The sequence below is a fragment of the Puma concolor genome, chromosome A2, assembly GCF_028749965.1.
Source record: "Puma concolor isolate L17-30 chromosome A2, mPumCon1.1.hap2, whole genome shotgun sequence".
In the NCBI taxonomy this organism is placed as follows: domain Eukaryota; kingdom Metazoa; phylum Chordata; class Mammalia; order Carnivora; family Felidae; genus Puma; species Puma concolor.
In genome coordinates, this window is record NC_141668.1 from 89,232,172 (window position 1) to 89,260,068 (window position 27,897).

The 27,897-nt window shown below is 37.9% G+C and overlaps 1 protein-coding gene across 2 annotated transcripts in view; it reads right to left on the minus strand.

Moving 5' to 3' along the window:
• Positions 1-389: 389 nt before the first annotated feature.
• Positions 390-27,897, minus strand: part of RELN (reelin) — a 535,402-nt gene continuing 507,894 nt past the window's right edge. The window contains exons 54-66 of one of the 2 annotated variants that reach the window (XM_086696880.1): positions 27,633-27,808; positions 27,378-27,484; positions 26,036-26,278; positions 25,284-25,459; positions 19,063-19,136; positions 17,622-17,783; positions 16,710-16,867; positions 14,236-14,455; positions 12,198-12,395; positions 11,470-11,568; positions 10,711-10,800; positions 6,586-6,721; positions 390-1,500 (exon numbers count right to left, since the gene is read on the minus strand). In XM_086696880.1, coding sequence (XP_086553006.1) covers positions 6,592-6,721; positions 10,711-10,800; positions 11,470-11,568; positions 12,198-12,395; positions 14,236-14,455; positions 16,710-16,867; positions 17,622-17,783; positions 19,063-19,136; positions 25,284-25,459; positions 26,036-26,278; positions 27,378-27,484; positions 27,633-27,808 — 1,833 coding nt within the window. In that variant the 3' untranslated portion in view covers positions 390-1,500; positions 6,586-6,591. The remainder of the gene's footprint in view (positions 1,501-6,585; positions 6,722-10,710; positions 10,801-11,469; positions 11,569-12,197; positions 12,396-14,235; positions 14,456-16,709; positions 16,868-17,621; positions 17,784-19,062; positions 19,137-25,283; positions 25,460-26,035; positions 26,279-27,377; positions 27,485-27,632; positions 27,809-27,897) is intronic. The other variant, XM_025929644.2, reaches the window with a different exon arrangement.

Sequence of the window (27,897 nt, forward strand, 5' to 3'; positions counted from 1 at the left end):
CCATTTTTATTCTCAACACTTAGCAAAGTGCCTACCACATAGCAAGCATTCCACAAATATTTGCTGAATGAATGCATGAGGGCTCATTATGAGCCAGGTATTTATGTAGCAGCTAACAACATTTCTCAGGAATTCAATAATTTTCAGAATTCTCTATTGACTTTTCTTACTGTAATTACAGAGTGATTAATAGAAACAGAGTGATTAATAGAAATAGAATAAGAGAAACATGGTTGAATTGAAAGTGTGGCTTCATAATTGTTATTAACAGTGATGAAACCAAACACCAGTAAATACATCTGACACCGTTTTTTCCAAAATCGATCAGCTCTCCAAATCTGACACAAAATTTAATTAAAAAAAGTGAATAAAGACAAATGAGCCTCAAGTGGCTTATGGACATAATTTTTATTTAAGTATGGGCTTTTAGCTTGGTTCACCCTAGAGTACAACCTTTCAGTTAGGTTAATCAAGAGTTCAGGGCTACAGGGCCATCACAATGTTGCTGGTGTTGGTACAACTTCATCAGAAGGTATGAGAATGACCCGCAGGAAGAACAATCCACGAAGAGAACACAATGAAAACATCCACTGTTTTACAAATCACTCTTGTTACCACAGACACAAAATGGCAGTCACTGTTAGTAAATCAGCCACAGAACACTTTAAAAAAATCTTTAGACAAGGAGCTGGGAACTTTGTGGGAGATAGGGTTTTCATCCACAATTTTTAAGTAGAAAATATTTCAAGGTCAAGCATTTTTCTTATCCACAAAACAACGCTAAACCAACATACATTTTAAGGAGTATATTAAAGGAGATACAATATCTTTACAACTATCTTCTTGAGTAGGTATTTCAATGAATTTTCTGCAGAATATAAGTAGCCTGAAATTCAGCAGCAAAATATTGCAACAAAACAAGTAAATACAGTGTCAGTGTGTTATACTGTAGAAGATAATACATAAAACAAACAATGATAATTTAATCATATAAAACATGATACATAGCTGAAATACAGTCCACTTAAATAGCTTTGTGACCAAGAATGTTAAATTCTGTACTAAATGCCATTTTAAACATAAAATCTCTTAAATTTTTGTGCTTAAACTTTTTTTTCTGTTAAACTATTTCTTATTTTCAATACTGCCACTGTAACTGATATTACAACAGATCACAATTTTCACGGACACAGCAACATGAAGACATTTACTTATGAGAAAATAAGTCACTTGTCATTAGTTCACAGTGTGGGGAAGTGGTGTGCACTCGGTCTTGAGAAGGGCTTTCCGTTAATCACCGAGTCCTTCACAGAATTTTCCTGATATCAGATGCAGTGCGAGATTTTAAAAGAATGGGAAAGCAACACGTCACATGTTGGAAGGAAAATAAACTTTTTGATTCTTCATGGGTATCGTCTAAGTGACCTTCGTCTTCTGTTGTAGAAGTGCCTGAGCCCGTGTTGTCGTGAAAAATTCATCATGTAATTTTGTTTGCGAGTGCTGTTTAACGTCAGAAAGGATAGAGGCAGGGAGGGAAAGGAGAAAGAGCACGTAAGTCCCATCACTGAAAGCGCAATGTAGTCTATGTTCTACGTTAGCCTGATACTTATTTGAAAATGTTCATGGTTAATAGGTCATGCTGACATTACTCCCCCAAGACAGAATAACTAAAGGTTGACGCCTGTATTCACTGTCTTTGGCCTTGAAGAAAGCCCCTTCTGTTCACTAGTGAGCTCCAAACCGGAAAATATGGTAAATTCTCTTGATTCACAGTGAAAGTGGAATGAAACTGTTCTGGCTTTTGAATTTTATTCTTGGACTTTTTTCTGAAACTGTCTACTTGGGTGGATTTCATTAGCGAGGAAGTGTGTGCTGTACCCACTACCTTATTTAAACACATCTTTAACAAGTAGGAAACAGAATTTGATTCCTTTAGCGAACATTCTCATTTAAAGCTTAAAAAGCAAAAACAAACAGAGGAAAAACAAAGTTGTTAGCTGAATCAGCTTGAACTTCTTATTTGATTAGACTCAGGGGCAAAAAAAGAAAGCAAATTTTTCTCAGGAAGTTGGATTTCATGGTCTTCTGCAAACAATAGGCATCTGGGCTCTATAAACATGGTCTTATGGAAAAGAAAGGCACTTGACTGGAAAAAAGATCATAAATACCAAGAAGGTGTAATTAAATGTGTAATTGTGTAGGGGTCATATATTTCCTCCACGTATGTACGTACACATATGCATACATACATACTATACGTGAAGCTGCTAAAAGTACGGAAGATGGATTTTGGGAGTCGGTAGGAAATTGTGCAATATTGGTAGAGACGGTGGTTAAAAGTTTTGGAATGGAAAATATGCTTTAAAAAGGATCGTTATCTATAACATCACTAAAAAGAACCATACTTCTTTCACATGCTGACCTGAGTGACAACCTATCTATAGGTGGCATCAAAATGTGGCTTTAAAAATTTTTTTTAATGTTTATTTATTTTTGAGAGACAGAGTGGGAGCAGGGGAGGGGCAGAGAGAGAGGGAGATACAGAATCCAAAGCAGGCTCCAGGCTCTGAGCTGTTGGTCAGCACAGAGTCCGATGCGGGGCTTGAACCCAGAACTGTGAGATCATGACCTGCTCCGGAGTCTGACACTTAACTGACTGAGCTACCCAGGCACCCCCCGAAACGTGGTTTTTAAATGTGAGCCTATCGATATTTTTCAGCTTTACTGAGTCTCTTAAAAACTGTGTGGACACCAAGTTTTTTCCTCCTTAATTTCAGGGAAACATAAAATGTATCTGGAGTGGGATAATGTCATGTGTGATCTGATTCCACCACGAAGGTCAACATGACATGAACTTGAATTAGGGTAAAGAGAAGGGAAGGGGCAATTTTGCACTCAGTGGCATGTTTTGGGTTATTAATGATCACTATACCAGGCAGGGTGTAAAATGATACTTTTTTACCTAGTATATTATACTAGATATTACAATTAAGTAATATCATATTAACATTTGTAACATACAGAAACCTTTAAAATGATGATTTTATAGTTGTTTGATCATTAGAAAATATTTATAATAAAATGTCTCAAAGGAAAATACATAAAGTCAGTATCATCAGATATGTTTAATCAAAAAGCAATAATACCTGTGCTGAAAACCTGATAAAAAAATAGACATCACTTTGATATATATATTTTGTATTGAGGTGCTAATAACTTTCTACTCTGGGTTTCTGTATTATCAAACTGCTAGACACTATAGAATGGAAGCTAGAATACACTCTGAAGCCACTGTAGAGAAAAACACACACAAAAAGAGGTTTATCTTCAGTAACTTTACCACCCTTCCTTTCTCCCCTGATGTGACAGTGTTACATATATCAACTAAGTTGACCAGTTTCAATGTCATGGTTGAAGGATGAAGTGAATTTATTATTACATATTATGTTTTTTAATGATTTTATAATAATTAAATATTATTAACTTTATTATTTATTATCTGCTATAAGTACTAATTGCTACCTATGTAAAGTCCAGTTACAAAAAGAGGACAATGAGTTAATGTCTTGAACTAGTCAAGTGTCAGGAGAAAAAATCCTGTCGCCTCTTTAGTCACAAAATACCAGGACTGACACTGGTCATCTTCCTCCCAGGACAGTAGGTCATCTTGTGGCCTTTTCCCTGGGTATCATGGTGGCCTCCTAACCTAGTCTTCTCACTCTCTCCCTTTATGGAAAAAACACCACTGAAAAGAAACCACGAGATCCTGATAAAGTATCATTGATACATTGTGCCTATCTTTCCACATACATACAGCGTGTTTTGCACACCAGACTCTGTAAACTTTCCCTCAAATGCTGACTCTGCCTTGGAACAAGCCATTCGCAATCCTCTTGTCTATGGAGCCACATCTAAGCCAACCTAGCCCGATACTTCAAGTTCTCTGCAGGTTTAATCTTACTCTGTTGTTTAAGTCCTTTCTTCAACTACGTTCCCATACAGACTGCTCTAGTCAGAGTCACGCTGAACCTCTTCCATCTGCCTCACTGACCAATCCCCTACATCACTTCTTGTGTTTCTACATTTTTTCCAAGTATCACATTTTATTTATTGCTCCCTGAAGCGATGTCCCCCCTACTTTGAACCCTCATCGTGCTCATTTTCTGCTTTGAATGGAGATTAACTGTGTTCTGTCAGTGTCGTGGCTTGCCCCCCATTCCCTCCCACCCCCACACCATAGCACTGAGACTCCTGCCTCACCCGTGGGTGGTCAAGGCATGTTTGTTGAACTTTTGGTGACTTACTGATTGGATTCCTGTTGTAAATCATTACTCTTTAACTATAAAGAATAACTGCAAAGTTAAAGCAATGAAAATTATTCTGTTGTAAACATGTTTAAAGATACAAGGTACTCAAAGATAATTTAAAATAGTTAAGATATTTTACATAGGAAAAGAAAACTCAGAACACTCAAGATATTTAGTTATCTCGATGTCAATCTAGATTGACATGAAAGTGACCTCAATATATGGGAACAAAGGAACATTAAAGTTTTAATGAAAGTTGAGGTGTACATTTAATGGCTTTAAAGCAACTTTTCTATATAACAGGGTAGGGGTAGAGAGACAGAGGGAGGGAGGGGCAGAGAGAGGTGGGGGGGGGGGGGGAGAGACAGAATCCCAAGCAGGCTTCAGTGCAGAGCCTGACGTGGGGCTTGACTTCACCAACCTGAGATCATGCCCTGAGGTGAAATCAAGAGTCGGATGCTTAACCTACTGAGACACCCAGGCACCCCCTATTTTTGTTTCTGGTATATGTAGATATATAGCTATAGATAACCTTATTACCAAAATAATTACTGGTGTGATGGAATTTTAAAGATTTATTTTTCCACTGCAATTACAGGGGAAAGTAATTTTAAAAAAATTTTAAGTACAATGAAAGCAGGTAATATTCATCCCAAGGCATATCAACTAGGCTACTTGGCATATTGATTTGCTTTGGCTGTGCATAGAACTTGGTCCATTTTTAAATTCTCCCTTGTAAGTCATTGAAAGAAGGGAGACTGAGTGTCAGTGGCATGTTGGAAACGCTAACTTAAATTTCCACTATCGCCGAGTGACTTTAGAGACTTAGATGGAAATATAAGACCCTTCTCTGTTTCTGCATAGGGAATATGGATCTTGCAAGAACTTTCAAGAAAGACTCTATGCTATTTTGAACTGTTACTCTTCACTGGAGCCGCTATGTTAGCTCATCAATTATTATGAAAAAAAATTTCAATTGATTTTTATTGGATTTTCCAATAGAAATGGGGAAGATAGAGCCTTGGCAGAAGTAATTTGAGATCCTCGAAACGTAGGCTTTTTTTACCGATCAGTCATTTATTTATTCATATCAAAACATATGATACAATAATTAACACCTTATATGAATGCAGAAGTAAGAATCCAGGGGACTGTCACATCTTTTAGAGAAATACTGGTGAGTACAAGATGAGATGCCGCTGTTCAAACTAATCAATGAAACTCCCCTGAGTAGAGGATGCCGGACATTTTATTTTCAACACCCTGCATTTTTAGGAAGGCTACATATAGATAAATGTAGGCTCAGATATCTCACAAATGTTGAAAATCTCGTATTTATTTTCTCTGCTAAGAGGGAAGAAGAATAATATCTAATAATGTGTACCTCAGGGAGTTGTAAGGATTAAGTGAAAACCCCTAGCATAACATGCAGATGATTAATAAATGATAAAACCATTTTAACTTCTTTCCTAAGTTTTAAAATATCACCACTGGAGGACAAATGTAACTACATATTAAAGAAGGCAAATCTTACCTATGGATAGGATCTAGAACTCACAAATGTTAAGAACAGGTCCACTACTTTCTGCCAATTCACTTATTTTTTAAAAATATTTTTTAATGTTTATTAATTTATTTTGAGAGAGAGAGAGAGAGAGAGAGAGAGAGGGAGCAGGGGAGGGGCAGAGAGAGAGAGGGAGAGAGAGAATCCCAAGCAAGTCTCATACTGCTAGCGCGGAGCCCGTCGTGGGGCTCAAACTCGTGAACCATGAGATCATGACCTGAGCTCAAACCAAGAGTCAGACACTCAATTGACTGAACCACCCAGGCACCCCTGCCAATTCACTTATTAATTTAAAACAGAATTAAAAAGTCAAGATACCCGCACTCATCTCCCGCACAACAGATCTTTTGAGAGACATTACATTTAATCAGAGCCCCTAGGTCTTTGACACTCATCTCTAGTTTTTAATTTCTCTAATACAGTCTCAGGCACAGAGTGAAATTTGTTACTCAATAAAGCTATGCTGATTAGCACTCTGTCTATGCTGTTGTGCCCAATATTGCACGTACACTAAAGAATTACCACAATTTTGCTGAACTCTGACTTTACATGATCTAGGTTCCAAATGTCCCAGTATATCCCAATATCATACATAACTTTGTTTTCACAGATCTTTTTTTAATTGCAAAGGTCTTCGACAAGACTTTTGTTAATGCAGGTAACACTGATGAGACTATTAGGCAACAATTACCCAGAATTAGTAAGAGGACTTACCTTACTCTAGTGGAAAACCAATGACAGCAAATAATGAAATATAACACAAGTTAAAAAATGCCTTTCAATGCATGCAGCACTGTGATTAGTCATAAAAGTCTGATCAGGTTTAGATGCAATATAGGATTTTTCATCTCTTTTGAAAATAAAAATTAAAGAAGTTATTTCTTATTCTCCTACACCTGATATATACATATATTTAACTTTTTAATGTAATGCAACATGCAATATTTGCTCATAACCATATGTCAAGGTACATGTAGCTTGGTACTACATTTGGCATAAATGTTGTGTATAAAGTATAAATAGGAAAGTAGTAGTTAATAACTAACCTTAATTTATTGTCTGTTTTTTTTCAGTTATTTGCATTTTAGAAAATACTTATTTCCTGAATATATTAAGGAATGGGCTTTAAAAAATACAGAAGTCCTCTACATCAGATAACACAGTCAAATTAGTAAAGGATAAATATGCTTTGCAACAAATGTACTATGCTCATCTCCAAAAATCATTTGTGCCAAAAATGTGACAGTATTTTGATAATGGATAGCATGAGGGGATGGGTCATGATGGTACTCATATTATTGAAATCTGATAAATGCGTTTAAGACCATAGTTAGCAACATATTGGTTTTCATCCCCAGTAAATGTGGTAATTATTCACTCTTTAGTAAGTCAATTCACAAAGGCTCTTTACCGAGCCATTTGCTTTCAAGGTACACATGCAAAAATTGGCCCACTTCATTATACACATGACAGGTTGTGACTTAGACACGTACACAAAAAAATGTGATGTGTGAATGAGATGCGGATTTGGGTGAGGGAGATTCTTAGGATAAAAGGATGAGTGCCCCACAAAAATGATTAAGACCAAGATTTCTCTTTTATCCTAAGAAGAACCCCACCAGCATGGATCTTGTGAGGGGTCTGCCCAAGGGTGTTCACAAACATTTACTGCAAAATGAACGTTCTCTACTAGCAAGTGAATTCAGAGACATTAGGTTTCTGACATGGTTGCCAGTGACTGTGTTCTGCTATATTGCTCAGACTTTACGGAATAAGGCCTTTTGGTAAGCTAGTGAGGCTGGGAAAAAGTCATCTGTCAATTTAGTACATCTGTTTTATGCCAGAATAGCAGTGGCCAATTCTCATGAAGAGCTTTTCATGGGCAGGTTTTACTGAAAAACATCACCAGGATGAAAAGATTTCACTCTCAAACAAGCATAAAGGATAAGTGACTTTGCTTGTTAAGTGCTAAATGGTGCTTTTACTCTTTTATGATGTGGGGCTTGTCATTCTGTACATCTATATTTATGAAACGCAAATCCTTCCACATGGAGTATTTTAGAATTAACCCATTAGGTTAAACATTTGTTATGTATGTTGTCAATTTAGGATGCATTCCTAAACCTTGAAATATTTTCAAAAGTGCTGAATTTGTTCTCATCAAACTCATTTATGTACCTTTGTAGTTAATATGGGCAGTGCTGAGGTTATTTTCAAGATACCATGCGTGACTGGAATTTTTCTTTCTAGGGATTTTTAGCATGTGTCCTTAGTGCACATGCACAGAAGCAAAACTATGGTAATAAAGTTAGATTAAGGCCAGTGTTCACTCAGAAAAGAAAATACGTTCTAACAATGTAATGGTTTTCCAACCATTAGTTGCAAAAACATATTAGCAGCCATATTTGGAGTCATCAGTTAAGTAGGGCTTGTATCTCTTTAGATTTGCACCCCAGTCTCCTCTCTCTTCCACACTTGAGGAGTTAGCAATGCTAGTTTATATCACTAAATGTTATCATATAAAAGTATAGTGAATTCGAGGATATTTCGAATTAATAGGGATTTATGGGAGTATTCTACCTCCCTATTTCTTTTTTTTTAAATTTTTTAAATGTTTTATTATCCAAATTTTGAGGGAGAGGGAAAAAGAGCATGAGCAGGGGAGTTGCAGAGAGAGAGGGAGACACAGAATCCGAAGCAGGCTCCAGGCTCTGGGCTGTCAGCACAGTGCCCGACGCAGGGCTCGAACCCACGAACCGTGAGATCATGACCCGAGCTGAAATCGGACACTTAACGACTAAGCCACCCAGGTGCCCCTCTACCTCTCTATTTCTAAGTATATATCTGCTGTAGCAAAATTATAATTAGTAATATTTGTGAATCATGAAACAAATCTTGGCTAGCTTCTTGGTGCTTCATTTGGTTGAAAGACCCTTTGGAGAATTATCGTGTTTTATTTTTCTGAATTCTCTGGAACTTTATTTTTTATTTTAAACTCATCAAATGAATTACTTAAAATGATTATTTTGTAGAGCTATCAAGGGCATATTAGTTAGTGAATGCCTTAAAACCTTTGACTCTTCTGAAAAGAAGTGCTATGGAAGGGGACAGTGGTATAGAAATGTTAAATCCTAACACAAGAGCAAAATATCAAAAAGATGGTTCTGAAAATATAATTTCTGCTTCTTTCTCCAAAAAAAAGAAAGAAAGGAAAGAAAGCAAAGTATACCCTTTATTTTTAACAAAATTTTGAAATGTCATTAAAGAGCTAGAATTTCCTTTTAAAATTATCTGTGTGATATAAAAAAAATAAAATTATTTGGTGATATGTGTGAATTATAATTTTTCAATCATTCACTGAAAGAAGACACCGAATGAAGTCCAAATCATGCAACACTGTGCATATGTGGAAATGCTCTTTTCTCATTCAAAATGTTTTAGTGTCTGGAAAGTCTGCAAGAATAATGCAGAGTAAGAGCAGACAGGTGCCTGGTAAGTGATAAATTCTTCAGAGGACTAAAATTCTGGAGATGGAATAAAAGTGAAGTCATTACACACAGATTCTTTCTCCAGAAAAATGATCGATATGATAGATTTCCTATAATCCAAACTTGATTCTTGTAGTAACAGCATGATGCCGGTGGCTGCTTATAAAAATTAACAACAACACCAGGTATTCAAGAGGGTCCCTTGGGAGCTATGTGGTGAGGCTTTCTGCTGATGCCCTGAGAGACTCTGAGGAAGCAGGTCAACAGGGAAGGAAGGACAGAGTTTGCTTCAAAGTTGCAAAGGGGCTGTTTCCCACCACGGGAGTATATTTGCACATCTGACCCCACCTGCTCTTTAATTTTGTTCAAGGGAGGGTATTGTGGTGATGATATGTCTCGGAAATCCAAAACTGATAACTGAAATTGTTTGGTTGGGTGGCAGGAGAAGAAATCTCTAATCTACTCACACACATGACATGTTAAGGATTGTCATGTCTACCCCAAGGGCAGTATTCATTGCTTTCTTTTGAGGACTGTCAAGTTTTTAAGTTTCCATCGGAGTTCATAATGCTTTGTCAGGCACACGAAGCCCTATTAATGTAAACCGTCTTGGCAAGAGACTTGAAAGATACAAAGTGTTTATTGACTCTAAATTGGATTCTCAACCAGTTTATTAGAATCACTCCGGGTGCCTTTTAAAAAGACTGATGCTCAGGTCCCACTGCAGATCAATTTCAATCAAACCATCCGGAGGGATGCTTCTTCCAAAAGCTCCTGAGTGATTCTGATGTTCAATCAGATTGAGAAAACGCTGCTCTGAAAGGAGAGTATTTAGGGCAGAAAGGCTCTAGGATTGGTTCTTGGTCTATTTGGACATCTCTCTCTGGCCTTACCATATATATGTGTTCATTTTAGAGCCCAGGTTTTGTTCTATTCTCCTGGAATACTGTAGTCTGAGGAAATCAATATCTAAGTAAACCATCAGCCTCATATATAGATCCAGATGAATATGCACTGTGATTTTAAACTTCGACTTTGTCTTGTGGAGGCAGAGCCCAGCAAGTTGTCCAAAGCAGCAGAGCGCACAGTGGGGACTTGTGTAGGGACTGGGTTGCTCTTGGATTTGGGGGTTGATATGGATGCCATGCAAGCAGGTGCCTCAGTGAAAACTAAGACGAGGGCTAAGTCAAGACTGAAAAATTCAGCTCATGGCTATGATTGAAAGAAAACAGATCTGGTAGTTTTCCTACCAATTAATCATTTACGTTTGCTTTCAAAATGACTGAAATCAGCCAAAGGGCTGATTTCATTTTTGATCTGGTAAACAGAATGAACATTTGAACCTATCTACCGAGAAGATTCGCCTCTCCTTGCCAACCACTTGGAGCCATCAGTCCGAACACGTCGAGACATAAGCTTTCCCGTTCCAGTTCTACAGGAACTAGATCGTTAGAGAAAAAGCAATCATCTCTCTGCACAACAGTCAACCCGGCTAAGGGGACAGCGGCGCCAGCTTTATTCTATGGGAGAAGCCACAGGGGGACACCCTCAGCTATTCTATGGGAGAAGCGACAGGGGGACACCCTCAGCTTGCAAGGGGCTGGGATGGGGCGGGAGGAATCTGAAACCACAAATGCCTTGCTCTAATCGCAACCACGTCACTAAACTGAAGGCCGCCTCAGGCATCGGTGGCTCCGACAGGTGTTTGTAACTGGGCACGTCAGCCAGAAACACTCTGCACACTGACCAGTACAGATCCCTTCCCTTCTGAGGGACGTCATGCCATTTTATAAGGCAACCTAGATGTGGCAAAGACACTGTTTCCCATTTACCCTGAGGCTTTTGTTTCATCCCATTTAACGAATGTTGTCAAATGCACACATAAATCTTTTGCTCACTGAAGTTGTCTAAGGTACATTAAACTGCATTTGGGACTTGGCTATTTCAGGTTGACCTAAGCTACAGATTGCAGTTGCTGAAGAGTGTAGGCCAAAGTCTTGTGGGGGCTTCTCATTAGGAGCGGTTGTTACTGAATTAAGGAGCATGCCACATCAAAGGAATTTCAAACCTTCCTGCAAGGGACATGGGATGCTACGCATCAGATACTCACAGGACGACCTCCACATGGTCCAAAGCCCACTGATCATGACCTGTTCCATTGTGGCGCGGTTGCCACCAGCGCAATAAAACTCCTTTCATCCGGGCCTCCCTGGGTCACAGAAGGACAAAGAGGTTAAATGCTAGAAAACAAAACTTCCTTGGTATGTGACTTGCAGACTTCAAACAGAAAAGGCTAGCCTAAATCAACAAAACTTAGGGTATGGAATTCAGATTTGCTTAGGTCCTAGGATTTGGCTCCTCAAGGACTTGTAATTCTTTTACAACTCCCTCCCTGCTTCCCCGTGCCCCACTGGTACCTGGAAAAGCACTGTTTTCGGCCAACAAACGTGACATGGCTTCTGTGTGACAGACACTGTGCTAAAGGCTGGGGGTACAATGCTAAGCAAAAGTGACATCATTGCCTACCTCAGAAAACTTTCAAATGAGCGTAGAAAATTAACAATGTTTCTTTCTAAAGGACTAGAAATACTGGTTAGAGAAAGGGAAATACGCAAAAAGTGCCTTTGCATTTAGTTGTTATTCTCTATTTCCTGTTGCACCTGGTTCCTTGCCTAACAGAAAACGGTGACACAACTTCGGGGGGTCTGGGTTAGTCTTGGCTGTGCCACCACCTGCTTCTGTGCTGTTGTTCCAGTAACTTCACCAAACTTCCAGCTCAGACCCCATGATTCTCAGGGATCACGCATGAGACCATGCCTTTCCACTCAGGCCACTTACAGGGGGACATTGTAAGACACTCGCTGAGCCTGTGTGAAGTCCTTGGGCTGGTGCTGTGCGATGACGTGCCAGGTGACCCCATTGTTGACACTGTACTGCAGCAGCACGGCCTTGTCCACGGCGTGGGGGCCACTCAGGTCACTGTTGCAGCTGTCTGTCTGTGACGTGCTCCCAATTTGCAAAACAAACATGATTTTGCTGAAAACACAGGGAAACAAGCGTCAGGTGGTATTCAAAGTTTTATACTTTCTAATTTTTTTTTCTTTTACCTTTCTTGATCCTAAAGTCCATAATTTCTGAGGTCACAGAGTAGAAAGAGAAGCATCCAGTCTTATGACTGAATCATATTAGCAATAAAATTTATTTATATTATCTTTTACATCATACATATGAGAGATAATCTTAGAAGGCTGGTGTTCTACGCCAAGAAAACAATTTTGACTTTCAAAGCTCTGTGTCACCTAAAATATCTTCTATTCTTTGAAAGGTAATAGGGACCAAGTAGGCATGAGGACACAGAGAGGACAAGGACTAAAACCACAATATTTATACTTTTTTTTTTTTTTTTACAAATAGCTCCAAGCTGAATAGCATCTGCGCAAGGATAAATCATCATGTCTATTTTAGGACAGATGTCTGGAGATCAGAGTGGAGGGAAAACTGAGTTAGACATGGTCCACGGCTCAGGACCATGTCTGCTATTCTGTTTCAAGTTCACAGGCATCCCTACCCTTAGAAGATACAGTTTTTAAACACAGGAAATCTATGTTTAATATCTAATCTATATCTAATCAGAGTCCTAGCAATTAATACAGTAGTCCCACTTAGGGGAGCTGGTGAAATAAAGCAGTGGGCTCAAAACTTATAAATGGCATGAATTAAACTTGCTTGTACAACATGGTGTGCAATTGTTAATTAAGCAGCTAGTTGTAGCTGTAGATGGGGTCAAGGAAATATCAGGTTGTCCCCAGATTAAGTACATCTTTTTGGTAGGAAAGAATGGGATGGGTGAACAAAATTTTGGTATCTCCATGATTACCAAAATAATTACATTTTCATTGTTTATCACAGTGAAAGAACCTAAACTTACCTTTCTGCCTCTGAAAATACATTACTAATGTTTTCCAAAGTGAAAAGTCTTAAGTAAACATCTACATTTGGTTAATAACCAAACACCCAGTTTTCCAATATATTTGTAGCTACTGAACGCTTTCCAGCATTCTGTGAATACTCTAGTCTAATACTTTGCAATCTTCATAAAGCCTTGGAATCTTCTTTTTTGTTTTGTTTTTTGAATTACACAGACAAAAAGCCATGTTTGTACTGGCGGAAGTGACACAGCTGTGGAGGCCAGGTGGAGAAGGAAATCCAAACTTCCTGGGGTCTCTTTTTCTCTGTCACTTTCCTGGTTGATTTGCACAGTGTCTGAGCACTCTATTTTGCATTAATAAGCAGCTCTTGGAGCATGTGAACGTTTAAAGTCCCCATAATCCATCCATTGGGCCTCCACTTCTATTTATTGTAACCTACATAAGCTAACTACAGGTATGTGTTTGCCTGACTACAAAATCTACTTTGCACACACATTTATATTTACATACTTGCAAACAGTCCACATTAAATTATCTATGTAGATTGTCTTCAGCCAATTTAACATTTTTTAGTTATTTTTTCAGTTTTATTGAGACATAATTGACGTCAAACATTGTGTGGGTTTAAGGTATACGACATGTTGATTTGATATACTTATCAATTTTTTATATTTGGCCATTTCTTCTGGCTTATGCCTATGTTACCACCAGTCGGCCAGTGCATGCGAAGAAAGACAAGGTAATTCTGCAATAAATTTAAGCAAAGCAGAATTCTGAGTTGTAGAAACACATAATGCTTCCTCATCCCAAATTCAAATGACATTTTGGCTTCCAACACTTTGTGACACCTGTGCCATGAAGTTCATGATTCAATCTAACAGGCGGTGGAAAGTAGCCAGTCTTGTGACCAATTCTATATCTGAAGCAGAACACAGGAGTTTTGTTACCTTGCTCGAGTGAGGTCCAGAGGCTTGGTGGCAGCTTGCCTTATCTGACAGCCGTTAAAATACAGTGAGTCTCCATGGGCATAGGGTGCCAGCTGCCCACAGCCACTTCCTATCCCTCCACCTTGAATGGTCTCCCAGTTTGCCTCAGTGACTCTTGCTGACTCGAAATTATCTTTAATATAACTGGGAAGATCATGACTGAAAACAGAGCAATCATCACCTAGAGGGAAGGGAATAATTGCAAACATCAGCTATGGAAAGCAGAATCATTAAAGATCAAGTATTCAGTTTCAGGTTCATCCATTCTTGCTCCTGTAAGAATGACAAAATACCAAGAAGATATAGACTCCTCGAAATAAATGTTTCTCTCTCTCTTTTTTTTTTTTTATCAATTATTGGCTTGTGTTCTTGAAAAAAAATCCCATTACCTTTGAGTCAATGTTTACTTAATTATGTAGGTGCTTATATACTTATTGTTCATGTAAATCTATTGTTTAAATACCAACAGCATCTGGCCGCGCCTGTGTGTTTACCAATGATGGGTCTTGCTAGGGAGTTCTCACCCTGGCATGAGAGGCCAACCTAATTTCTTTCTCCCTAGTATAACTCTGGAGCAGAAAATAGGATAAGTCATATTCTTGTTCTTCTTCTAGCTCTATACTTGATTCTTGAGAGCAGAGTCTGCATTTTATTCATTGTTGGATTCCAGCAGCTCACACAAGCACATATACGATATGCAATAACAAGATGAGATAAATAAATGAATAGCGAATAGACTGCAAGTATGAGACCACTATGCTGAAATACCGGCATTTGAGACTGTACATTAGCAAATGTGCGTGTGCTTGCATTTGCCCTCGATTTGAACAGCACAACTTTCCTAAACATCTGCAATAGTTCCAAATTAAAAGGTCATAGCTCTACTGGATCAGGGGAGCAGGCAAATTCCAGACATCTAGGACTGCTTGTGAGACATCTGATTTGTTCATTTGCCTAAAGTTCAAATTCTCCAGCTAATGCATGGGCAGATCCAGCTGGTCTCAGAGAAGAGAGGAATGAGCTGGTAATGAGAATAGAGGAAAAAGATGACCGTGAAATAATTTCTAACGTGAGAGATGTGCAGCAGTCTACATAAATCATACTCATTTCATTTGGAGGCAAGGAAATAGAATCAACCAAGAAATCTAAATATATTCTACTCCAGAAGTCAGATCTGTGGATTTTTACATTGTACCCTTGGGGAAGATGGATAATTCTGCTCCTTGTTGGCTAAATCTCTCAGTTATGAGACTGGAAAGAACAACCTGAGTAATGGTCTTCTTTCTGATACTGACTAGCTGTGTCACCTTAGGCAAGTCACTTAAGTTCTCTGAGTCTCAGTTTCTTTACCTATAAAGTGGGAATAATGATATAAACATAGCTGACTTATGGGGATCTTATAAGTACTAAATGATTTTGCTGAATAAATTGGTGGACATTGTGTAAACAGTAAAATGTAAGGCAATGTAAGAATTCATTCAAAAAAGATTTATTGAGTGTTGCTATAGGCCAAGCAGTAGGCTCTGAGAATATAATGGTAATTATGTAAACTTTGTAACAGTAGAAACCTGTTGGAAACATTGCATCAGAGGAAAGAAGGCTGTATGCCTTCTATGAGGCCAAGAGGGCAATTTCCTAAGATGTTAGCGGTTGAGTAGATACTCTGTCCCAAACTGTAAACTCAGGTTTTAGAAGCTCGAGCAATAAAAATGTATTTTTTTGAGTCATGGGTTTTGTGTGTGTGTGTGTGTGTGTGTGTGTGTGTGTGTGTGTGTGTGTGTGACAGAGTGACCTGGAAAAGAGAATACCTTGACTCATCAGCTACATCTTGGGAGGACTATGACAGCTGCTGTTGGAGAGACTGAGAAAGAAAGAGTATTGGCAAAGTATCCAGGGATGGGCAGCTAGGCCAGGAAGGAGAGAGGCTCAGAAGTGGAAATAAGGTGTTGGGGGTGGTGGTTGGGGCAGGGAGTTATATGGAGGATGGTGAATGTGAGGTGCTATAGAATTCTGCATTAAAAAAAATACTTCAAGGAGCAAGGCACCTGGGTGGCTCAGTCGGCTAAGCGTCCGACTTCAGCTCAGGTCATGATCTCGTGGTTCATGAGTTCGAGCCCTGCATCGGGCTCTGTGCTGACAGCTCAGAGCCTGAAACCTGCTTTGGATTCTGTGTCTCCCTCTCTCTCTGCCCACTCATGCTCTGTCTCTCAAAAATAAATAAATGTAAAAAAAAAATATTTCAAGGAACATAGCAGAAAATTATCCTTGATACTTCGTTCCAAAGATCAGTATATCTGTGATCAAAGAGTGTATCACCCATCCCAAATCTCTCAGGCTGGCATTTTCACCAATTTCCTAGTGACCTCTGGGTACATGCTGAGATGAGGAGAACCTCACCATCTCCCGTGTTAAAAATGACAGGCTGGGATGCAGACCTTGGAAGCTTTCATCGCAGATGCAGACGGCACCCGTGGTGCAGTACCCATGCCCACTGCAGAGCTTGGGGCAAGCCTCTCCGATGTACACGTGGTCAATCGCCCAACTCTGCTTCTCAGCTTCTTCCCCCTTCTGGATCCAGCGGAACTGTGTTGCACTGAAAGTCCCACAGAGAGCAGAAGGGATTCAGTCGGCTGTTATTGTCCCTAGCAGTGTGCAGCCTCCAGCCCTGGGACTACTTCTGAGAAAAGGACTTCCCCAGACTTCTCCTTGAAGCACCCAAGTAGAGGTGAATGAACTTGTAATCCTCGGACTCTGTGAATATACCCCAGAGTGCCATTGTGGGAGCTTGTACCTTCCCTGAAAGTGTTATGTGAATTTCCTATTCTATTGCCTAACAAATTTGTGTCCATTTTTCCTAGAGAGGTATATTGCATTCCAGATCTTTGAGTAAAATGAATACTGTTCTAGGAAGATGGCACTCTGTTATGTTTATCCTGTGGCTTTGTGTAGCCCGACCAGCCCTGCACACCCCAGACAGTATCTGTATATGGGATGAACAGTGCAGCCTCTTGGCATCACAGAACACTGGCGAAGATATGGTGCCAACTCCACATCTTTGTGTGAGTGTCTGTGATTTGGGGCCTGTGACTGAGTTTGGCATGTGCTGTGCTATTTCATCAAAAGAAAATTTGAGATCTGTACCATTTACAAAAAAGATCCTATCTCTTCCTAGTTCTTCTTGGGGCATGCAACTGCCATTTTGGGACATAGGTTGGTGAAAGGAGGGAGAGGTTACTAGAGCTGTAATGAGATCTCTGGCCTCAGTTGTTTTCAGGTCACTGCATGAGCTCTATAGATAATTACACTGCCAGATAATTCCACAAAGTTTACCTTAGGATGCAACTTACCTGGAGGAGACATGGTCAGGCAGCTGAATGGTGACTCTCTTCCAGCTTGAGCTGTTGACAGCATTGTAGATGGTGGCTTCATGGAACTGGAAGGGGGAGCAGCCAATGCTGTTGGAAGAGGAAGGAAGGCACTGGCTCTGCACCAGCTGCCAGGAATCAGACCTGAAGAGACCACAGAGGCTGCATTAGACAACTCGGAAGAGAAATGTATGACCTATCTAATGTCAATGTAACACTTTGGGGCTGGGTTAAATTTAGGTTTTTTTTTTTTTTTAAGTTTATTCATTTATTTTGAGAGAGAGAAAGCGAGAGCGCGAGAAGGTGAGTGGGGAGGGGCAAACAGAGATGGAGACAGAGAATCTCAAGCAGCCTCCATATTGTTAGTACAGAGCCCAACGAGGGGCTTGAACCCACCAACTGTGAGATCACAACCTGAGCCAAAATCAAGAGTCGGATACTTAACCGACTGAACAAACCAGATGCCTTTAGATTGAGATATTTTTTATGTAAGTTCTGTACTTCCTGTATATATTTATATAGACAATGAAAAGGCAAATTAAAAATAATTTCATATAATATATATTCTAATTCTTTACAAGCACAAGAATATATTCACAGATAATAGAATAAAATAATAGTGTGCATCGTGCTGCATTCTAGTGGCTTCTGGTATATTACTGGAAATATACCCGGAGTTGACTGACAAAATTCTCTGTCTACTCAAACTTAACCCTGCATAATTCATTTTCAAGAGTGATGGTGTGAGACAGGGTTATCAACACCCTAATAAGGTAATTGCACAGTGTCAGACTTTCACTATGCTTTAAGACACATGATTCTGGTTGAAGCATATTTAGATCTTTTATTGACTCAAATTCTCATTAAGGTGGGTTAAAAATGAGCAACATGAATAAAAGAGAATTCTACTTGAGGACAAATGTATTATCTTACTTATTTTAAAATAAAAAAAGTTTGTTGGCTTGCAGCCAACCTAGTATGAAAAACGGTTTTTCTTGGTTTGAAGGAAAAATTTGAAAATAAGACACACATGTAAATTTTATATAAATAAAATTAATAGATGGGAAATAAACATAAAGTATACTTTTTTGAAATGTAATTATTTCTTCCTTTTAAAAAAATGTTCACTTATTTTTTGAGAGAGAGAGAGAGAGAGAGAGTCCAAGTGGGAGAGGAGCAGAGAGAGGGAGACAGAGGTTCAGAAATAGGCTCTGTGCTAGTAGCACAGGGATTGAACCCACAAGTCATGAGCCCACGACCTGAGCTGAAGTCGGATGCTTAACTGACTGAGCCAGCCGGGTGCACCCATGAACCATACTTTTAATATAAAAGGTTGCTTCTCTGTAGATAGTTGCTTTAAAAATACACAACCATTTGAAGTGGTATTCAAGCTTGGAGGAATGTAAAAAAGTATTTCACAAACCTTGCATCCTTAGTGTACTCCAACATCACAGAATGAAGATCGCCACAAGAAGTAGCTTCACAACCCACCACAATCTAAAACAAGCATAAACAACAAATATGTACAGGGAAGATTAAGCACCTACCATTAATTAGAAATTCCCTCTCTTTAGATTGTAACTCTAATAAATAATCAACAAATATTCAGAGAAGCTTTTACAGAGCAGCCTGACTGAACACCAGCAATACAATTTTTTGAGTTCTGTTAAAAACATGCAACTCTGTGTGAAGATGAGAATTAAGGTTTAAATGTTTTTTTTTAACGTTTTATTTATTTTTGAGACAGAGAGAGAGAGCATGAACAGGGGAGGGTCAGAGAAAGAGGGAGACACAGAATCCGAAACAGGCTCCAGGCTCTAAGCTGTCAGCACAGAGCCCGGCACGGGGCTCGAACCCACGGACCACGAGATCATGACCTGAGCCGAAGTCGGATGCTCAACCGACTGAGCCACCCAGGCGCCCCGGGAATTAAGGTTTAAAAAAGTACTACTTCTTTCTTCTTTTTTTTTTCTTTCTTTTAGAGAGAGAGAGGGAGAAAGTGAGTAGGGGCAGAGAGAATCCCAGGAGGGGGAGTAAGAGAGAGAGGAAGAGGGAGAGGGAGAGGAAGGGGGGGGGAGAGAGAGAGAGAGAGAGAGAGAGAAAGAGAGAGGTGGGGCTCACCTGGGGCTCATGTTTAGCCAAAGCTGGGCTCAAGCTCACCCGAAGTGGGGCTCAAAGTCACCAACTGTGAGATCATGACCTGAGCCAAAGTAAGAAGCTTAATGACTGAGCCACCCAGGTGCCCAAAAAGTACTATTTCTAACCAAGAGCTAGTTTCTTGAAAAGATAAATAAAATCTATAAACCTTCAGTTAGTGTCATCAAGAAAAAAGACAGAGGACTCAAATAAATAAAATCAGAAAAGAAAAGGGAGAAATAACAAGCGACAGCACAGAAATACAAAGATTATAATACTACGAAAAATTAGATGCCAACAAATTGGACAACCTGGAAGAAATGAATAAATTCCTAGAAACATACAGTCTTCCAAAACTGAATCAGGAAGAAAGATGAAATTTGAACAGACTGATTACTAGTAACAAAATTGAATCAGTAATCAAAAAACTCCCAACAAACAAAAATCCCCCGAAATGGCTTTATAGGTGAATTATACCAAATATTTAAAGAATTAATACCTATTCTTCTCAAACTATTCCAAAAAATAAAAGAGGATTCCAAATTTATTCTACAAGGCCATTCAGAAAAAGAAAGCTACACTCAATGTGGCGCTCGAACTCAAAACCCTGAGATCAAGAGTTGTACGCTCCACTGACTGAGCCAGCCAGGATGAACATAGATGCAGAAATCCTCAACAAAATATTAGCAAACTGAATTCAGGAATCCACTAAAAGAATCATTCAACATGATCAAGTGGAATTTGTTCCAGAAATGCAAGGATAGTTCAATATTTGCAAATCAATGTGATACATAGTATCAACAAGAGAAATGATAGAACCATATGATCATCTCAATAGAGGCAGGAAAAGCATCTGACAAAATTAAACATCCGTTCATGATAAAAACTCTCAACAAAGTGGGTTTAAAGGGAACATACCTCAACATAATGAAGGCCATATGTGAAAAACTCACAGCTAACATCATACTTAATGGTGAAAAACTGAGAGCTTTTCATCTAAGATAGGGAACAAGACAAGCATGTCCTCTCTCACCACTTATTCAACATAGTATTGGAGGTTCTAGCTGTAGCAATCATACAAGAACAAAAAATAAAAGGCATCCAAATTGGGAAGGAAAAGTAAAGCTGTCACTCTTTGCAGATGACATGATAGTATGAATAGAAAACCCTAGACTCCACCGAAAAACTATTAGAACTGATAAATGAATTCAGTAAAGTTGCAGCGTATAAATTTAATATGCAGCCATATGTTGCATTTCTATACACTAATAGCAAAGTAGCAGAAAGAGAAATGAGGGTGACAATTCCCTTTACAATTATACCAACAAAAAACAATACCTAGGAATAAATTTAATCAAGGAGGTGAAAAACCTATACTCTTAAAACTATAAGACGCTGATGGAAGAAACTGAAGATAAAGTAAACAAATGGAAAGATGTACCATGCTCATGGGCTAGAAGAATTAGCATTGTTAAAAATGTTCATACTACTCAAAGCAATCTATAAATTGAATCTAATCTGTATCAAAATACCAATAGCATTTTTTCACAGAACTAGAACAAAAAAATCCTAAAATTTGTATGGAATTACCAAACACCCCAAGACCAAAGCACTCTTGAGAAAGAAACACAAAGCTGGAGGTATCACAATTCCAGATTTCAAAATATACTACAAAGCTGTAGTAATCAGAACAGTATGGTACTGGCATAGAAATAGACACAAAGATCAGTGGACTAGTACAGAGAACCCAGAAATAAACCCACACTTAATATGGTTAATTAATCTATGACAAAGGAGACAAGAATACACAATGGGGAAAAACAGTCTCTTCAACAAATGATGCTGGGAAAACTGGACAGCTAAATGCAAATAATGAAACTGGACCACTTTCTTATACCATATACAAAAAAATAAATTCAAATGGATTAAAGACCTAAATGTGAGACTGAACCATTAAAAGAAGACATAAGCAGTAATCTCTTGGACATCAGCCTTAAGGACATATTTATGGATATATATCCTCAGGCAAGGGAAAAAGTAAAAATAAATACATTATTGAGACTACACTAAAATAAAAAGCTTTTTCACAATCAAGGAAATCATCAATATAACAAAAAGGCAATCTACTAAATGGGAGAAAATATTTGCAAATGATATCTGATAAAGGGGTTAACACCCAAGATATATAAAGAACTTATGCAACTCAAAAGCAAAAAAAAAAAAAAAAAAAAAAAAATTAAAAAATGGGCAGAGGACCTGAACAGACACATGATGGCCAAGAGACACATGAAAAGATGCTCAAATTTGCTAATCATTAGGGAAATACAGATAAAACCATAATGAGACAGATATCATATCACACAAGTCAGAAGAGCTAGTATCAAAAAGATAAGAAATAGCAAGTGTTGGTGAGGATGTAGAGAAAAAGCAACCCTTATGCACAGTTGGTGAGAATGTAAATCGGTACAGCCACTCTGGAAAACAATATGGAGGTTCCCGAAAAAAATAAAAAATTAGAATACCAATGATCCAGTAATTCCACTGGTAAGAATTTACCAAAGAAAATGAAAATATTAACTCAAAAAGATATATGCACCCCTATGTTTATTGCAGCATTATTTATGATAGCCAAGATATAGAAGCAACCCAAGTATCCATAAATAGATGAATGGATAAAGACAGGGGGTATATACACAATGGGATATTACTCAGCCATAAAAATGAATAAGATCTTGCCATTTGTTAAAACATGGTGGACCTAGTGGGTATTATGCTAAGTGAAGGAGGTCAGACACAGAAAGACAATAACCATATGAGTTCACTTATTTGTGTAATCTAAAAAACAAAACAAATGAATAAATAGAAATAAACTCATAAATACAGAGAACAAACTGGTGATTGCTAGAGGGGTGGAAGGAATGGATGAAATAGGTGAAAATACTGTAATAACATTTTAAGGTGACAGATAATGAGTACTCTGTGGTGAGTACGGAGTAACGTATAGAATGTCATATCAGTTAGGTTGTACACCTGAAACGAATATAACATTGTATGTCAATTATACTTCAATAACAAAAAGAGCAATCTCTTAACCTTTGAGAAAAATGTTTTCTCAAAGACATAAAAGATTCTGTACAAGAAATGACCAGGCCCATTTCTTCCTATCTATCTATCTATCTATCTATCTATCTATCTATCTATCTATCATCTATGTATCTATCTATCTAATTTTAATATTTCTGGATTATGCTATTGTTTTCCAAGTTTTCTACCTGCCAAGTTGACAGTTCTGGTAAGACTGAGAGTCAGACGCCTCTCCAAAAGAAAAAGGCATTCCATACCAATCAGAGCTGGCTGCAAACAGAATGATATCCATGGCTAAGTAGTAAAACAAACAAATAAACAAAAGTACTATTTCTATTTACTTAATATAATAACATATTAATCATAAATTTGGGAAAGATAATTTGGCCAAAAGTAAAGTAACATTTGGAGAATTAATGGAAAGAAACTCAAAGTATCACTGGTTCAAAACATTTTCACTGATACTCTAACTTCCTGATGCTACTAGTGAATTTCTATTTATAATTAAAAATAGCAATTTCTAACTACTTAATATTCATTCTTGTGGTTTTTACATTTCCATATGAATTAAAGCTTTCCATATTATATGCAATTAAATGTTTGAGTCATTAATAATGCATAAATGCTATAAAACCTTGGTGATTTAAATTTAAGTCCTAATCATCTACTTAATCAACATGTCCTTTTTTTTAGTGCTGATACTGGGGAAGGTTAGTGCTAAAAATTTCAGGCCGTACACTCATGTGTAAAACAGCCCTGGCCTGAGAGAGAAAATAAGAAGCATATTCCAATAATGGAAATAGAAATCATAAAAGATACAACTAAAATGCTGTGGTGCTTCAGAGGAAGGAGAGATTATATTTGATTCAGTGGATTAGAAAAGAATTCATCAGAAGTGGAAGATGTGAATTATTCCAACCACAAGAAAGAAATGACGACATGACAAAGGCACTAACTATCACTATAATGGCAATCATATTACTACATACATAAAATACATATAGTATATATATGTATATATATCAACATGTTGATTTGATGTATGTATGTATTTGATGTTTGTATGTATGTGTAGTATATGTACTATACATATGTATCAAACCAACCTGTTGTACAACTTAAATTTGAGCATCCTTCATGCCACTAAGGTAGGGATAGTCCTAAGGGAGTGGTAGCATTTGGGGAGACTGCCTCACCCTTCAGTCTCTGAAGGAAAGTTCAACATAAAACTGAGGAACACAGTGAATATCTCTATGCCCCTCTTTTTGCAACAGATCTGACCTTCTAAATATTGTAAACCTGAAGCTCTACACTCATTAAACAATAACTCCCCATTTCTCTCTCCTACCGGCTCTGAATACATTTTTATTTCTGCTAGAAAGGACTCTTACTATTAACCATCATTGCAGGGCATCTTTTTAAATAAGGATATCTTTTTAAAACATTTAAATAAATGTTTTAAATAAGCAACCAATGTTTGTCTTTAAAATGATCTAGTAACAAAGTGTATTTCTGCAATACCCTTTTTAAAAAAATATTTATTTTTGAGGGAGAAAGTGCACATGAGTGGGGGAGGGGCAGAGAGATGGGGGACAGAGGATCTGAAGCAGGCTCCGTGCTGACAGCAAATAGCTTATGCAGGGCTTGAACCCGTGAACCATGAGATTATGACCTGGGCCAAAGTCGGATGCTTAACCAACTGAACCACCTTGGTGCCCCTGTAATACCCTTTTTACTATTTTTTTTAAATGTGTTTGGTAATGAGAAAGACATTAATCGATATTGCTTTATCTTTCTCTCTGATTATCTGGCTATTAATTATCTTCTATGACTTCCCTTCTACACTTCTTTATGAGTAAAATGTGCAATGTAAAAGATTTGAGAGTCTTTTTTACATCTAAGGATTTGGGGCATTCCAGCTGGGCTACAGTACATGTTTGTGTTTGGAAGTCAGAGACAAAAAGAAAATAGAAAGACATGATGGAAGAGGATAGATAAAGAAGCAAAGTGGCTTGATATATGAAATCAGTGTAGAGTAAGAGAGAAGAGGTACAGAAACTGTGGGGAGAGTGGGAAGAGGGAGAAGGAGAGAGAGAGAGAGAGAGAGAGAGAAACAGGCAGAGGCACCTATATGAGCTTTTCATTTCCAAGATCTTGCGAACAACTCAAGATTCCATATATGAAATATAATACAGTTACATTTCTTGCTATGTCCCAATATACTAATTGATTTTATTGATGCTCAAATAATCCTATCTGATAAAGGCCTGTGCTAAAAATCACTTCTTTTACTCATAAGATAAAGGCTCTTTTAATGAATACAATCAATCATTTCCTTGTAGTTGTACAACTAAGCATTCTTCCCGCCCTCCATCCCCAAATATGTAATGCCATATTCTGTTCTGAAGAGCCACTTCCCCTTACTTTAAACTGCATCATATATCCTGGCTGTATAATGAGTTCTCTGGAGGAGAGAGCATTGTGAGTCTTGTCCTTCTTTTTATTCGGCCAGTAGAGGTGGAAGGATGGGTTGCCACAGAATCCTGCTGTCCTTACTGCATTAGGGTAAAAACTCCAGTTTTCTTCATGGGAAGTGCCTTCTGTTAAGGTAAATTGGAAGCAATATGGCATGTTACTCTCTTGAACGGATCGGTTTATTGTCAAGTTACTGAAATGTCTGTGCTCTGCCTTTTTGCTTACCCTTTAAGATTGATTTTTATTTAATTGGTATAATGTATAAATCCAAGATATTTAATCAAATTTAGAAAATATTATTAAATGCCAGCATAATGATTACCCAACTTAAAAAAATGTAATTGCTAGCCTGACTTGCACCATTACAAAATTTTTGGTACACTTTTAAAACAAGGCAATGTGCATCTCTGTGGTACAGAAATTCCTAAAGAAACTAGAATTATTTTGGATATTGAAATTTCAAATTATATTCAGAGCTAGATATTTTGTCTTTAACAGAATTTTTTAAATCATCAGTTGACATTTCAACAAACAGATAATCTTGAAGATTCATAAGCCACTGGGTAAAATACTAGCTAACATTTGTTGAGCAGTGAATATGTTCTAGGTACTCTTCTGAATGCTTTTTATGGAGTAACTCATCTAAAGACAGAGCAGACAAAAGGCTCACAAAAAAGACTTTCAAATGTCTGGTTTCTTACCATCATCAAACGTGTCGACCAGTTGACTGGGATTGATTTCTGCTCCGCCAATCAGTATGTTGTCTAGTGCCCACTGTGCACGCTCCACTCCAGAGACTACAAGGCCATTGCTGATCACAAAAGGCTGCCACCAGCGAAGTCGAGTTGTGTTGGTAAGGGCGTCCTCGGGAAGAAGTATGTAGTCGTGTCTAACAGAAATGTATTTCTGGTAATCCATCTCGTGGAGCAAAGTCCAAGTTATTCCTACAGTAACAAATACACCAACATAGTAACATATCTGGGAAAACCTCCACAAAGTGACAGTATACTGCAGCTACCATAAGCTTCCCAAAGAAATCTTCAACCAGGAAATGAGAATTGATTTCACTGACTTTAATATAAGCGTTTACCACTGTTTCCAAATGACGCTGTGTATGAGGGGAAGGGTATTTAGAAATATCTGGCCAAAAAGAAACACGCTGAAGTAAAAATTATGTATTTTCTGCTCTTAAAATTTTTTTGTACATTGCTATGTGCGTTATTTTTCATAAATAATGAGCTACATCCATGTTTTGCATGTTTCTGGACAGGAACACCTAGTAATTTAAAATTTTAACTTAGCATTTTAATTCTGGGCAATTTTTATTTTGTGGACTAATAAGTTTTCCTCTTATCAACTGATAAGATTGTAGGTGGGATGTTTAAATTACTTAAAGAAACACCTTTGAATACACTAAAATACTTTAAGGCCATCTATCTCTCTGCTAGTTATAAAAATGATACCTCTCTGCTAAAACTGATTTTCTAAGGACTTCATGTTATTTTTGGTCTGGTTTCAGCTATTTCAAAATAATGAAACAGAATTTTATTAAAATATCCTCTGACAGCCTCATGAATTCAGACTGTCATCTTTCACGGTAGGTTTTTTGTAGATTTATTACATGCTTGTTCACACAAAAGCTTTTAAAAATGCTTTAAAATGTTTTTAAAAGTGATCTTACTTAGAAAACCATATAAAATTTATTTCTTAATTGTATCATTTATAATCAAGCTTCAGTTACACACAGAAGTTTTTCTTTATTCATAAAGCTTGGAGCTTTTTAAAAAAAATTTATTATTTTCATCTATTTTTGTTTTTAAATTTTTAATGTAACTTCTCTCTTACACCCTTATGGGTAGGTTTTGTGTAACACACAAGTCACATGTATGAAAGTGTAATGTGACTAAGATCTGTAGCTTTCTCTTTGTGACTTTCACTATTTTCACTGCAAAGTCAGCAAAGCTTTGCAGAAACTGTTCTGAGGGGCATTGGATGTAATTTGGGAATCTGCTCCAAGGTGTGGCTTTCACCCCTGAAACGTGCCTCCATCGGTAGAGTAGTCCAACAGCACGCCTTCCTTCCGGCAGATGGGCCGATGGCAGGAGGTCATGTTGTTCTCACTACCGATGCGCCCCCAGTATTGCAGGAATCTGAATGCAAGCACATATTATCCATCAGAATGGTTAATTAGAACAAAGAGTCTACTCAAGTCCTGGGTAATAACTTCTTCCATAAGTGTGTTCCTTATTTTGGGGCCAATTTGCTATGCTGTTATAAAAATAACAAAAAATGACTTACTTTGCCCCTCTGAGATCCAAATCTTGAGTAATAGCTTGTCTCACAGTGGATCCCCCAAAATAGAGCGCAGTGTCCTCAGCAAGAATGCCACACTCAGTGCAAGTACTTCCACCTTCTAAGGACATCCATAAATCAGGCTTGATTTCTTCACTGTCAAAGCGTTCCTTCAGGAACGTCTGGAAAAACATAAGTGGGATGTGGTTACAAATAACATTTTCAGACAATAACTATGGAATAGTTTAGACAATATAATTTCATCTTGGAC